The sequence below is a fragment of the Staurois parvus genome, unplaced genomic scaffold, assembly GCF_062004578.1.
Source record: "Staurois parvus isolate SC_StPar_1 unplaced genomic scaffold, SC_StPar_1.0 ptg000336l, whole genome shotgun sequence".
Lineage (NCBI taxonomy): Eukaryota > Metazoa > Chordata > Amphibia > Anura > Ranidae > Staurois > Staurois parvus.
Genome location: NW_028318132.1, coordinates 3,799,269 through 3,813,873, shown reverse-complemented (window position 1 = coordinate 3,813,873; position 14,605 = coordinate 3,799,269). Strand labels below are relative to the sequence as shown.

The 14,605-nt window shown below is 39.7% G+C and overlaps 1 protein-coding gene across 2 annotated transcripts in view; it reads right to left on the bottom strand.

Annotated features, from left to right (window-relative positions):
• MYO18B (myosin XVIIIB) overlaps positions 1-14,605 on the bottom strand; it is an 810,748-nt gene that overhangs the window by 730,988 nt on the left and 65,155 nt on the right. For both annotated transcript variants that reach the window (XM_089684120.1, XM_089684121.1), the window contains exons 2-4: positions 7,176-7,288; positions 5,380-5,525; positions 4,168-4,200 (exon numbers count right to left, since the gene is read on the bottom strand). In XM_089684120.1, coding sequence (XP_089540246.1) covers positions 4,168-4,200; positions 5,380-5,525; positions 7,176-7,212 — 216 coding nt within the window. In that variant the 5' untranslated portion in view covers positions 7,213-7,288. The remainder of the gene's footprint in view (positions 1-4,167; positions 4,201-5,379; positions 5,526-7,175; positions 7,289-14,605) is intronic.

The window sequence follows — 14,605 nt, the reverse complement described above, 5'->3', positions numbered from 1 at the left end:
ATTCAATATTTTAAAATGTATTTATGTACACAAATATAACAAAATTATGTAGTGCCAAGATTCACTTTACATGGCCATTCTGTTCACGTGCATCTGATCCGAAGCTCAGTGTTAGTCTATAGCTTAATGCAGGGATAGACAACCTAAAATTGGTGGAGGTCTACCTGAACAACATGGGAGAAGTCAAAGATCACTGGGCATAGTGTCACCTCCTCACACCTGATTTAAAGCTCTAATTGCTGTACTACCATGTCACAATCGCGCGCATTGCACAGAAATCATGGGTTTAAATCAGGTGATGAGGAGGCAGCATATTGCCTCCTCACCATCTGTCAAACACACTCAGATAATTTTTCAGAGGAGCAGCAGTGCCTGCTGCACTTGTGAATGAGTTCTTAGTTACATCAGGCATCCGCACTCTTAGGCACTCTTAGGGCTTGTTTATGTGTAAAGTTGGGAGGTGGTAAAACCTTGCAGTTGAGACACGGTTTTGCCACCCCAATCCCTGCTGCTAAGGCAGCAGCCAAGGGTGTACACATGCCACAGAAGGAATTACATCCCCCCTTGCTTTTGGCAGGTGTTACCACCTCTCAATCGAGACCCATTCAAGTAAATGGGGCCACTCTACAAGCTCCCCGCAACTGTATGCTTCTGCGGGGGCAGGTGGTGAGAAAGCAACACAATGCTGCCTGCTTAACCCCTCATTTGCTGTACTGCACAAGGTTGCAGAGCACTTACAGAGTGGCTGCATTCACTTGAATGGGTCATGCTGGGCAGGTGCTACACCCACCAACCATGAACGTGTGTAGGAGCAGCACTACAGAGGAGTCATCGTCTTATGCAGCTCTTGCTCCCTACTACAGCTCCAACTTTACAAGTAGTCCCTCTGCATTGCACTCTGTTTGATACTCTGGCATGGCAGTTCAGCAAGCCCAGACCATGATCTACTAATTACGTGGCAATGGTCTACTGGTAGATCGTGATCTAATGGTTGCTGACCCCCGGTCTAATGTTACCTAATGGACAAAAAAGTTTTTCAGACCTAAGGCCTTATGTACAGTGGGTGTTTAGTCTTGGTGAATAAGATTCTGCCATTTAGGTGTGGGCAGAAGACAGAGGAGCACCACCCAGGCCTGTTTTCAGCCGCCTGGTAAAGGATAATTTACCTTTTAAAAAAAAAATAAATTCATATCTTTTTGCAGGTAGAAAAATGTGCATTTATTATTATGATTTTTTAAAATTGGGAGTCTATAAAGCATTACACTCACGATCAGCAGATCACTGATACAATGCGGGGATCTTGCAAACTGTCAGGGTCAACTGTCTTCTCATATTTCGTACATGGGACACCAGGGCAGCTGCACCAGTAACATGTTACACGTTGCACCCTGAATATATATACAGGTGAAACTCCAAAAATTAGAATATCGTGCAAAAGTTCATTTATTTTAGTAATGCAACTTAAAAGGTGAAACTAATATATGAGATAGACTCATTACATGCAAAGCAAGATAGTTCAAGCCGTGATTTGTCATAATTGTGATGATTATGGCTTACAGCTCATGAAAACCCCAAATCCACAATCTCAGAAAATTAGAATATTATGAAAAGGTGCAATATTCTAGGCTCAAAGTGTCCCACTCTAATCAGCTAATTAAGCCATAACACCTGCAAAAGGCTTCCTGAGCCTTTAAATGGTCTCTCAGTCTGGTTCAGTAGGAATCACAATCATGGGAAGGACTGCTAACTTGACAGTTGTGCAGAAAACCATCATTGACACCCTCCATAAGGAGGAAAAGCCTCAAAAGGTAATTGCAAAAGAAGTTGGATGTTCCCAAAGTGCTTTATCAAAGCACATTAATAGAAAGTTACGTGGAAGGGAAAAGTGTGGAAGAAAAAGGTGCACAAGCAGCAGAGATGACCGCAGCCTGGAGAGGATTGTCAGGAAAAGGCCATTCAAAAGTGTTGGGGACTTTCACAAGGAGTGGACTGAGGCTGGAGTCAGTGCATCAAGAGCCACCACACACAGACGGATCCTGGACATGGGCTTCAAATGTCATATACCTCTTGTCAAGCTGCTCCTGAACAACAAACAACGTCAGAAGCGTCTTACCTGGGCTAAAGAAAAACAGACCAGATCTGTTGCTCAGTGGTCCAAAGTCCTCTTTTCTGATGAGACAACTTTTGCATATCATTTGGAAGCCAAGGACCCAGAGAATGGAGGAAGAATGGAGAGGCACACACTGCAAGATGCTTGAAGTCCAGTGTGAAGTTTCCACAGTCTGTGTTGATTTGGGGAGCCATGTCATCTGCTGGTGTTGGTCCACTGTGCTTCATTAAGTCCAGAGTCAACGCAGCCGTCTACCAGGAGATTTTGGAGCACTTCATGCTTCCTTCCGTAGACGAGCTTTATGGGGATGCTGACTTCATTTTCCAGCAGGACTTGGGACCTGCCCACACTGCCAAAAGCACCAAAACCTGGTTCAGTGACTGTAGGATTACTGTTCTTGATTGGCCAGCAAACTCGCCTGACCTGAACCCCATAGAGAATCTATGGGGCATTGCCAAGAGAAAGATGGGAGATATGAGACCGAAAACAATGCAGAAGATCTGAAGGCCGCTATTGAAGCATCCTAGTCTTCCATAACACCTCAGCAGTGCCACAGGCTGATAGTTTCCATTCCACGCCGCATTGAGGCAGTAATTGCTGCAAAAGGGGCCCAAACCAAGTACTGAGTACATATGCATGCTTATACTTTTCAGAGGTCCGATATAGTTCTATGTACAATCCTTGTTTTATTGATTGCATGTAATATTCTAATTTTCTGAGATTGTGGATTTGGGATTTTCATGAGCTGTAAGCCATAATCATCACAATTATAACAAATCACAGCTTGAACTATCTTGCTTTGCATGTAATGAGTCTATCTCATATATTTGTTTCACCTTTTAAGTTGCATTACTGAAATAAATGAACTTGTGCACGATAATCTTTCGAGTTTCACCTGTATTTATTTAATAATGGTACTTATATAGCGCCGTCAATTTACGCAGTGCTTTACATATATATATATATATATATATATATATATTGTAAATTCACATCAGTCCCTAACCCTCAAGGAACATATAATCTACAGGCTCTAACTTACATTCATGCATACACATACTAGGGCCAATTTAGACAGGAGCCAATTAACCTTTTGGAATATTGGTGTAACACGTAACATGAACTTAACCTTTAAACTCTTTGAGAGGCTGAAAGCTGCTGCGGCTGGGCAGTGCCCTGTGTGGTACCAACAATTAGGACAGTGTGCGCCAAGGGATGAATGCGCAGAACATAAACTGCTTGTTTTCCGGGAAATTGTCCCTAAGCACATATTGTCCTAAACATTAGTACCACTCAACGCACCATCCAGTAGCTTTTAACCTCTAATGTAGTTTAACAAAATGCCAGCTGCCTGTGCCTTCCGCCCACACAGCTAAGGATCTCATGGACCAGGGTTAAACACCCAGTGTGCATAATACCTGAAAGTGATGAATTGAAGACAGTGTGTTGTGAAAGGTTGCAAACAGATGCACGTTCATTTACATCCATCTGCCCATAGACCTAACAAGCTCCATTACATAAAAGAAATGAATGGACACAGATGTCACAAAAATGACATACATCCCATTCTGCTTTGATTCCGCAGGCGTTTGCCCATGGATCCTTGAATGAATGCTTCCTGTGTGAAAGGATCCTAAACTCGTATCTACAGGCAAAGCTGCTTTGGAAAGAGTGGTGAGGAGTCAGGTTTTTATTGCTGTCTGTGCCCCTGTTTGGAAGATTCACTCGTTATATGCCCTGGTGACCAGTGTCACTGGGACTGAAAGTGTGGAAAAAATCCAACATTTTTAGTTGTCACCAGAACAGGAATAGTAGGGAATCTTCTTGTGTCATCAGAAAAGGTAGTTGAGGGAAATCTCTCTGATGGCATACAAATGACAAAAAAACAACAAGGGTTTTAACTCTTCCCTACTCTAAGCTTTGTATTTAGATTTGCACTTTAAGCAGAAAACTATTTATAATATTTAACTTCACATTGTTGAGTTTTATTTTATTTTTTTTAAATGAATGGCTAAATGGGTATATTTAAAAATCACAGCATCAACCTGACTGCCTACCTTCAAACCATCTGGAGGCTGTTCTTGTTTTACCTGTAACAAAAAATAGGGATTGCAGAAATCAGATCAAAACTATCATTTTCCAATGCTGTCCATATGTAACACAACATTGTACTACTGTACATCCTAGATGCAATATTTTTTTTCTAAACTTTGTGGGTTTTTTGTTAATTTTTGGTGAGAACTAACATTTGAAAGATAGTAGTAGTAGCACCTTTTCTTTTGTTAATCTTGGTGATTACAGGTAAATTAGAGTAAGTGTTCCACCTAATGTTTACCAAAAGAGACAAGCAGTCTTCCACCATATTGTTTGAAATCTTCATATAATTCAGTAATATGAGTATAAAGAGGTATATGGCATGTATTACAGAAGCTTGTAATCAGTTACAACTAAATAATATCTTAATAAAATATAGGGGTTGTTAGATTTTAGCTGAATGGAGCCGAACAAGCAACATGATGCAACAGTTTTTATTTTTACCCATACCAGTTTAGATATAGTTTGTTAAATTCTATTCCAATCTGCATGCAACTATAACTTATATAACCGATAAAACTCAATTGTTGTTTTCTTATAGCTATGGCAAAAAAGAGGTTTTCTACACATGTGCAGGAGTGTAATTCCCTGGTCTTTTGATTGGCTTGTGGGTTTCCCAGCTGTTTTTCTTACTATGGCACTGGAAACTGATCATGTTGCCAAGGAAGTTAGTCCCTATTTTTGACTTATGAGAAAAAGGAAGAGAACGGAATGCTGTTGTGCATTTTGAACATAATGTAATGCTTTGATATACAGTACATTTAGGATTAGCTGCATATTATCATTGAGCAGCAATTAATTTAGTGACCATGCCAAATATGACAAAAATATTGGTTGTAAGTGCTTATAGATCTGTCTATCGTTAGCCATGACAATAAGGTAACCATAACCCACTGACTACAATAAGTACATAGCCCTGGCTTGCATTGATACTTGCAAAGTGTGACAGATCTGTAAAGACCATATCATTCGATGAAGTGACTAATATGAAAAAACGGGTATATATACTTATATTTATTGCTGTTATCAAAAATGGAAGATTATTAAAAATACAAAAGTCCAAACGGAAGAGTACAAAATAGAACAGTTTTAGAGACAATGCAAATAGTGTTCTATTAAGTCTCAGTGATGTTTGTTTATTTATGAGATATCTGTCCAATACACATTTTACTTACTGGAACCTTTTCTTTTACTTCTTTTCCTTTCTGCTTTGCTTCTTTTTCGGTTTCCCGAACCAGCTGTTTGATGAATCCACCAGGAATGACTGAAAACAAAGGCGGAGGAGATGTAGCTCTTGGCCCCTTATCCTCCTCCTTGATCTATTTATGTATAAAACAAAACATATTAGATTGCAGTTTCTGCATCAACAATGTTTGGTTGTTCCATGCAATGTGTAGTATTGGAAGTACAGTAGCCAGTAGAGGTCAATGTTTTGCCAAAGGGTTTTCCTCTTCAGCACGCAAGAAAGGCGTATTATATGTATGGCAAAAAGCAATGATTAGTGAATTGTGTTATTGCTCCAACAAAAAAATAACATTTTGGGGCTTTTGTCAGAAAAGTTTTCCAACAAGAACATTTCTTGCCACCCATAGCTACCAATCTGCTTCCAACTGTCATTCCTAAAGTACATTTTCTTTAAATCAAAACAATGATGATCTTGCTATTAGCAAGATATATCTTAATCATACAGTACAGGGTAAGATATTTATATGCGTTATATGCTTTTGCAATATTTTTAAATGTCTATTTACTTAAAGTGGTTGTAAAGTCCATTTATTTTTTATTAAAATAATACTCACCTGTTCTGTGCAATTATATTCTTACCTCCTCTTCTGGGGTCCCCCACCGGCAGTCTTGGCCCCTCCTCTTCTGTGTCTGCCCCCATCTGCCCCCATAGCATGCAGCCTGCTATTGGGGCAGACATGCAAATTCGTTCCTGAGCCGAGTTGTGTACATTGTGTGCTTGGCCCCATCTCCCAATCTCTTCTCACTGCATTTGATTGACAGCAAAAGAAGCCAATGGCTCCCGCTGTTTTCAGCAAAGAAGACCTGCAGCCAGTCACAGTGCTGGATCAATACAGAAGTCAGATAAGCGTCAGGGAAGGGAAAACAGACAGTAGAAGGGTTTTGACCCTAATGCAGAGAATGCATTAAGGTAAAACAAATCATTAGACTTTAGAACCACTTTAAATATAAAAATGTAAATGATAGCAAAGGAAAAATTGTTGATAATATCCAATTAAATGTTCACTTCCATATTCTAGTCAACAGTGGAAAATAACAGATCCAATAGGTAACAGAGGCAATAGTCCAATTTTCATTTGCTTTTTTTAATATATCAGATCAAATGTGTTATTACCCTGGGGCTGAAATGACAATCCAAAGCAGATGTTATGTTAGGGATACACAATGGAGAAATACACATTTTCATTATAAAGGAGAATAAAACAGAAAAAGATAGACATATAATATAAGTGAACTGTAAGATTGCAGTGGCATGGACTTATTATTAAGCCTGTTGTTAAAATTATGATTGACATTGCATTGTTAAGCTAAAGCAAATATCAGTAGTTATCAGTTGGTTAATTGCCTCAACCTGCTTTAATCCATAAGCAGACCCCTGCTTCAGATCTCTTTGTGTAGAGCTAAAGAGATCCTCCTCCTTATCCTTCCAGATTATCCTTACACTGGTTTGGTAGACTGTCCTTTCAAACCTATTTATTAACACTCATAGGATCACCAATTAGTTGACAGGGACAAGAGGACATGCCAGGCTCCACTATCTCTACAGAACTGGTATCTGTGAGGCAGGACCTGCTTTAGATTGGGGAAAAAAACCTTTTTAAAATGAGTGGGAGTTGTTCTTCAGTAAATATAACTTCCATAATCATATAAAGTCTCCATGCATTATTCAAATGGCTGCATGCAGATACTGTGAATGAAAAATGTGAGCTAATACTGAGACTTTCCTTTTGTTCCCACAGTGCTAGGCGTGAGGAGATAGCCATGCTGTTACAATGTCTGGAGGTAACTTGTGGCTTCAGGAGTGATGTACGTAGGGCAAGTGAAACATTAGTCTTCACACTGGACACACAAGATGATGTGAGGAGAGGTTGAGGGAAACAAAAAAAGAGAAATGATAAATTAGTATGCTGCTAAAAATATTATTTAATGTACAATATTTCCTTTTAATATGCTAAAACAGATACATATACACATTGCAGCAAAAATATTAGTATTAAACTTTCATACTTAATTTCTATATTATTCTCAGTTGCAGCACCATGATTATCTATGCCTTCCCATATGCTAAGAAGCATATTGCACTTACTGTACAAAATACATGGTGATTTTCAACTGTGGTTAGCAGGATTACAATGGTCAATAATGGGGACTTTGTCATGTGAAAGTCCCCTGGGTTTCCCATAGCAATTTGCCAGTGTTTCTTGGAGTACTTTACCGCACCAGCAGCAGCTTAAGGTGCTATCAAGAGGTGATCAAAAGGGTGGGGTTTACCGATACATTCCTTTTTGCATTTCTCCTGGATCACACTCTCACACAGGAGGCACAGCAGCAGGAGGAAGAGGTGGACATGTTGCTGTCATAGTCTGTGAGTCAGTTGGATCCTTTTCATACTGCTGTCATCACTGTGAGGCAGAGGCAGGAGGTAGAGGAAGAAAGCAAGGAAAAGAAGGATTGGAAAGCTGGTGGTGAGTAGGAAGAAATGGGGCAGATTGCAAGGGGGACGTTTCACCCCTCCCAAAACCCAGGAGTTGTAAATAGATGGGGTGGGAGTCATAAGGAAAGTGTTGTCCTCAGTAACATGGTAGACTTGGGGTTTTCTGCTGCAGGCAATTTGTGTCACATGGGATCTATTATGCTCACATGTCTGTGCAATGACCCCAGAATTTGAGTCATCAGAGAGAGACAGCACTATTGGGTGGCTTTCATATTAGATCTCCAATACATGGGTAAAACAGCTAATCTACTGCCACCATCCCAAAGGAAGACTAAAATATGGCACTTTGAGAAGGTGCTCCATAAGAACCTCTTTTATGCATTTCCTGATGATGACAGAATAACCTCTGATGACCATTGTGCTTTTGATCCTATGAGCCCTGAAAGGAGGAGAGGTGCCTAAGCACAAATTTATAGGGGTTTTTTAAACCATAGTGGCTAGGCTCAGCTGTCACATCTCTCCCTCTTATATTGCAGCCTAACTAAGCTGCTTACACACTGTCCAGCTACTAAATAATATTTTTGGCTTTTGTCTCTCAAATAATACACTCTATTTTCTGTTTCATAATAAAACCTACCTCATTCCTTCCTCTAACATTGCATCTTAAGCATGCTGCTAACATACTGTCCAGTCACAGAACAATATTTGTGGCTACTGTCTCTCACATAACAATATTATTTGTGTTTCAAGTTAAAATTTGTCTTGTCCCACCATTTTATACCGTGGCCTAATCAAACAGCCTACATATTGCCCACCTACTGTAAACTGTGGCTATTGTCCCTCAGATAATACACCTTAATTTTTATTGCAAGATAAAACCCGCCTTGTCTTTTTCTATTTGTTTCCTTTTCAAGTGCTCATGCACTGTACTCATACTGGCCAATTACCACCAAACGTAAACCTGCAGTCTATACTTTGAATATTTTGTGAATAATAAATGAATATCGGGATGGGAGGAGGTTTGAGGAATGTGAGGTAGTGATTTTTTGACATTTGCTTAAACAATAACTGAAAAAACCCAAACTATACCATTAGGCCCCATGCACACAGGTGTCAAAATGCAGGCATTCAGAAATGTTTGCACTCATTTCTACATACATTTGAAAGCATGTAATACTTTGCTGTGGCACGTACAAGTTCACCTACATCTAGGTATATTCAGCACCTGCATTTGCTCAAACTAGAATTTTGTTCTTGCCAGGACTGTGTAGCCTAAGTTTATGCACCAAAATACAGCTAAACACGTGTAAACTTGTGTAAAGGTATGTAAATACAAGTACATCTAGACACAGGAGAGATGAATCTAGGAGGTTCATGTGCATGAGGCCTTAAAACTGTTCTGCCACTCACTGGCCAATTAGTACAATGTTGAGAGCTTTTAGGAGTTGCAGTAAAAACTACCTAAATAAGCTCTTTATTCTTTCACAATTTATTTTTGTATTAGAAAAAAATCTTCATACATTTGGCCTGATCCACAGATATTGGATTCAAAAATTCTATTAACATTTTTGTTTTAAAAATCATTATAACTCAAAATAGGAGATGTCAGTCTTATCAAGAGATCAAGATCATATGCTGGTATCCCAAATGAAAGTGCAGGAGAAGTATGCCTAAATCTAAATCCATCATTATATACAGTATTTAAAACAATATACATTCTATCCCATACCTCTAAATCAAGAAAAAGAAAAAACATTCCACCAAATATTACTCAAGATTTCTGAGCATGTGACATCCTTCATATTCTCGATAATTTGGTACCAAACCAGGTACTTGAAGACAGACTGCCCATATCTTTTGGAACTAAAGACTGCCCCTGGGTAGTTTGACAGTTTCCCACTGTATTGTATTTTAAAACAAATTTTACAGACAGAAGGATTCACCTTTTTTTGACTTCAATAGAATTTTCTGAAAAGTTCACCAAATTTTCTAATCCTATGGTGAATCAAACCCAGGGAGACTGCCCTAGTAGAAACATTACTAGGGTGCTAAAAGACTTTGAGGTGCATATACCATAGGAGTAAAGGCTGTTTATTTAGCACATGTTCATAAATAAGGTAGACCTGTATTTACTTTTAATCCTGTAAAAAAAATAGTATTTTTGCTATACATGATTGGCTATTCAAAATCAACACATGACCACTTTATTTACTAACTTTCACTTTGGTAAGTGAACATTCATTTTGCTAAGTTGACAGCCTCTACTCTTTTAGGGCTTGTTCACACTAGCAGTTGGGGGACCGTAAAACGCCACAGTTGAGAGATGCTAGGTAGGTAGGCTGTGTTGCATGAAGGCATATCAAGGCTTAATTTTCAATTTTAACTGATTGCGCCTTTAAATATAATTTGATATGATCATTGACAAAATAATGGTTTTACATTTTACAAAACAAGATCAATCTCTGTATATAGCAAATGTCTGTAATATTGTCATATTACTCTGATCGTTGCTGCGTATGCTGCCCCTAATGCTTAACCTAGACCCCTAAAAACACACCTGCAACCCAACCTTTTGCCTGTTCCTCAGGGCTGACATATCTGCCATATTGTGCAGGTTGGCATAGAAAGTTACAAAGCTCCCAAAAGTAAACTATAATAGTTTTTGTTCAATGACATTATTTTACATATGTTACAAATGTTTATTACATGATAAAGGATTCCCAGAATACTATCGAATATCTAAAGAGACAACACAGCAAATCAATCCCCTGACTTGAGATCTGAGATCTGTTTGGCCTGATCCACAGATATTGGATTCAAAAATTCTATTAACATTTTTGTTTTAAAAATCATTATAACTCAAAATAGGAGATGTCAGTCTTATCAAGAGATCAAGATCATATGCTGGTATCCCAAATGAAAGTGCAGGAGAAGTATGCCTCCAGTGAACCAAGCTTTTTATGAATTTGATAATTAACTTGCCTGTGGGACTCTCCTAAAAATCACATGTTCATGCACTACAATGTAGCTATAAACAGCAGAATAGGCTTTAAAGTGGTTGTAAGCCCTTACATATACCCAGTGAAGTGACTAGCATCGGGTGATACACAGAGATGAAACGAATCCTCCTACTAAGGTGTATCGTTTATCTGTAGCAATTTCTTCTGTGGATCATTCAGAAAACACACAGATCAAGGGATTTTTTCCTCAGCTCTAGCAGCAGGGGGCGTGGATCTGAAGTTTCAGTTCTGATTTTAGAGAGGACAGCTCTGAGCCCTGATTGGAGGGAAGGGACACACCCCTCTCCTCACATTACACAGAGAACGTGCAGAGCTAAGGATATCAGTCACAGGCTGTGTGCTGGAGCTCTCCTCCCCCGGTTGCCTTTTTCTGTTGTGTTGGGAAAAGCTGCCAGAAGTGACACATACAGATAACAAAGGAAGAGGCAGCAGAGAGAAATCATACTCTTTGGATAGAGAGAAGTACACAGTATAGAAGAATATAATTTATAATGTCTGAGGTTTACAACCACTTTATCCTACATAATGACATATTATAAAGAGAATACCCAGCATGGGACAGAACACCATGTTTAGGATTAACTTTTAACTTTTTTGGATAAAGGTCTTTCATGTATACATCCCTTTGGCTATGAGAATAGCAGGTAATATGGCTAGCAAGTCAGGATAAGGTGGGTCATTAGATTGAAATCCTACAAATCAATAAATCAATCCTATAAGATCATTTTATTAATCCAGAAAGCTTCATAATCCATCAGACAACTGTAATTTTTTAAAGTGGAGTTCCACTCACACTGTAAAAAAATAAAAGTCAATAGCTACAAAAACTGTAGCTGCTGACTTTTGAAAAACAGCCACTTACCTGTCCCACAATCCCACGGTGTCCTCCCCGCAGCCCATTTCACCGGCCATCCTGTGTTCCAGGTGCCGGCATCTTCAGTGTGGGCACCCGGCTGTGACAGCTTGCGGCTGCGCATGCATTAGTAGTGCTGCGCCTCCTGAATGGCCCCATAGTCTTCTGGGAACTGTCACGTGTCCCAGAAGACTACAGGGAGGGAGGGGGGGGACAACTTCCGCTTCCGATCGCCTTGGCAATCACAGCGGAAGTGGGAGTGGGTACCTGTCAATTTTGGGTACCCGCTCCCCAAAGGTGCCAATCCTTAATGGGGTGCGGGGTACCAGACTTTAAAGCAGAACGTCCACTTTTGGGTGGAATTCTGCTTTAATGTTTCACCTAAATCCAAACCAAATTCCGGCATTATCCAGATGTATGTTAAGTTTTGGATAAAGTTTCATATTTTCAACTCTGATTATGTCCCCATTGTATGCTTGCCATTCATCCTAGTTTACCCGCTTCAAAGGGCCTGTACCTAACAAATAAAAATCAACAGCATGTTCCTGGTGGAACTGTCAGGCAGAATGTTAAAATATTATCACCTGCAGCAAACCCTGGGAAATTCTGTCCTTTATTACAGAAACCACAATCTGCAGGGTGTACCTATATGTTACAGTTCTAGACTCCTGTTTGGAATACAGTGTATGCTCAATGCGGTGTATGGGAGTCCAGTTCCTAGGTTTGCTATACTACTATAATCCGATGGAAGGTCTATGTAGATCTTTCTATTCCTAAATTCTACCAAGAGTCAATTATTGTCTCAACATTCAATGGTTGCCTCGTTCTCCGTGCTGTATACCTGTGGCAAGATTCCTGATGGCAATGCTGAAAAAGCTTATCAGTCAGTGTGGATTAGTTGAGAAAGTTACAGTTTGATAGAAGATTGTAAAGATATGTTATGTTTGATCATTGCACTTACACCGAGTCTAGAGGATAGTTCTGCCTTCAGTAAATAGGGTGTTGCATGTTCTTTATGCATGCTCATGGCAAGGTTACCTATCCACATTAACTGAAACCAACAAGAAGCATTAAATTGCCAGGATTGTAATAAAATATGAGGCTGATCACAGTATGCAAACTGATTTAAAATATAGCAGTGCATATACTAAATTTTACTTCTCTATGCTCAAGTTTTCTATTGTACCATACTACTAAGACATCATGAGATTTCTTTTACTCCCTGTGATGGTTTAGTGGTAATGCATTTACGTATTAAAATATCACTGAAACACAACAATTATGGGCAGCACAGTGGCTAAATACTTAGCACGTCTGCCTGGCAGTACTAACGTCGTTGGTTCAAATTCCAACCACGGCACCACCTGCCTGGAGCTTGCATGTTCTCCCTGTGTGGGTTTTCTCTGGGTATCTGGTTTCCTCCTACACTCTAAAGACATGCTGGTAGGTTAATTGGCTCCTGTCTAAATTGTCCCTAGTATGTGTATGTATGAATGTGAGTTAGGGACCTTAGATTGTACACCCATTGAGGGTTAGGGACTGATGTGAATGTACAATATATAAGTGAAGCGCTGCAAAAATTGATGGAGCTATATAATTACCTGTAATAAATAAATTAAGGTTTATGCCCACAGGGCTTAAAAAACACAGCTTTTACAGGCATTTGGCTTTTTTTGTTTCAGCCTCATGAGTCCTCATGCACACAGGATGTTTATTTTACTCTTCTAGAAACCAGCGGCGTTTTTGCACAAAAAATGCCAAAATGCCAAATCTGGCCCACCAGGCCATTTCATGTGGCCCTTACACCTCTCCTGTAGCTGTGACACCCCCTACAAGGTTAGGGGGGTGCACTGTGATGTAATGGGGGGAATCTTGACTGTTAATGGTGAGGGGCTCTTTATTTCTGGTGTAAGGGGGGAGGGGGGTGCTCTAGACATCTAGTCATACAACTGGCACTTTGAGGGCAACAATAATACTGATGTGGCCTGCAATTAAATAAGAGTTTGGCATCCCGGGTCTAAAGCTTTTACAAGCTTATAGGAGCTTTTACAAGCGTCAAGCTCTTGGGTGTTATTTAATTTCATTGGCCTGAAAAAATTTTTATTCTGGCCATTGAAATTAATAATGCTCAAGCATTAAATGTGCCTAATGTTTAGGCCCGTTTAGGCATGTTTAGCAGCTTTTAGTAGCGTCAAGCGTATTCTTATGCCCAAAATAATGCATAAACGTGCATAATATGGGAGAACAAGAATAAATGTATGTACAAAATGCACCTTTAGGTGTGTTTTTAAGTCATAAAAGCTGTTCAGATAGAAAATTCAAACCCCCAATGTACATGAGCCTTTAGATTGTGTTGTCTGTGTCCTTCCTGCTTTAAAGTCATGCACCGTATACTAGCACATTATGAAAGACTTATCTGGACATTGAGCCCTCTAGCGCAGCGCTGTCACAGCTCCCGGGCACATCCATCTTCACGCAGTCTTCCTTCCGAGTTTGCGGACTCTGGCTGTATAAAAGGCCAGGTCCGCTATAATGTCACTCCCATGAATGCGTACAGGAGCCCAGACTCCGGCATGGAGCTCTGAAAGTACGGCGCAGGTTTGCCATCCCTTCAGATTATGTGTGCCGGTGATCACACCGGCTGCATGCAATGAGAATATCTCCCAAACAGTGCACATTTAGAAGATTTACTGTACCTACAGGTAAACTTTATTACTGGTATTAGGTTAAACAGTGGACTTTACTTTCGTTGGGATTCATTAGGAGGCCAACTGTATATCTGCCCACATCAACCATAGGTAGCTATGAGATGCTGAGCAGTTCTAATTTTTGCATTATGCTCTTGTACC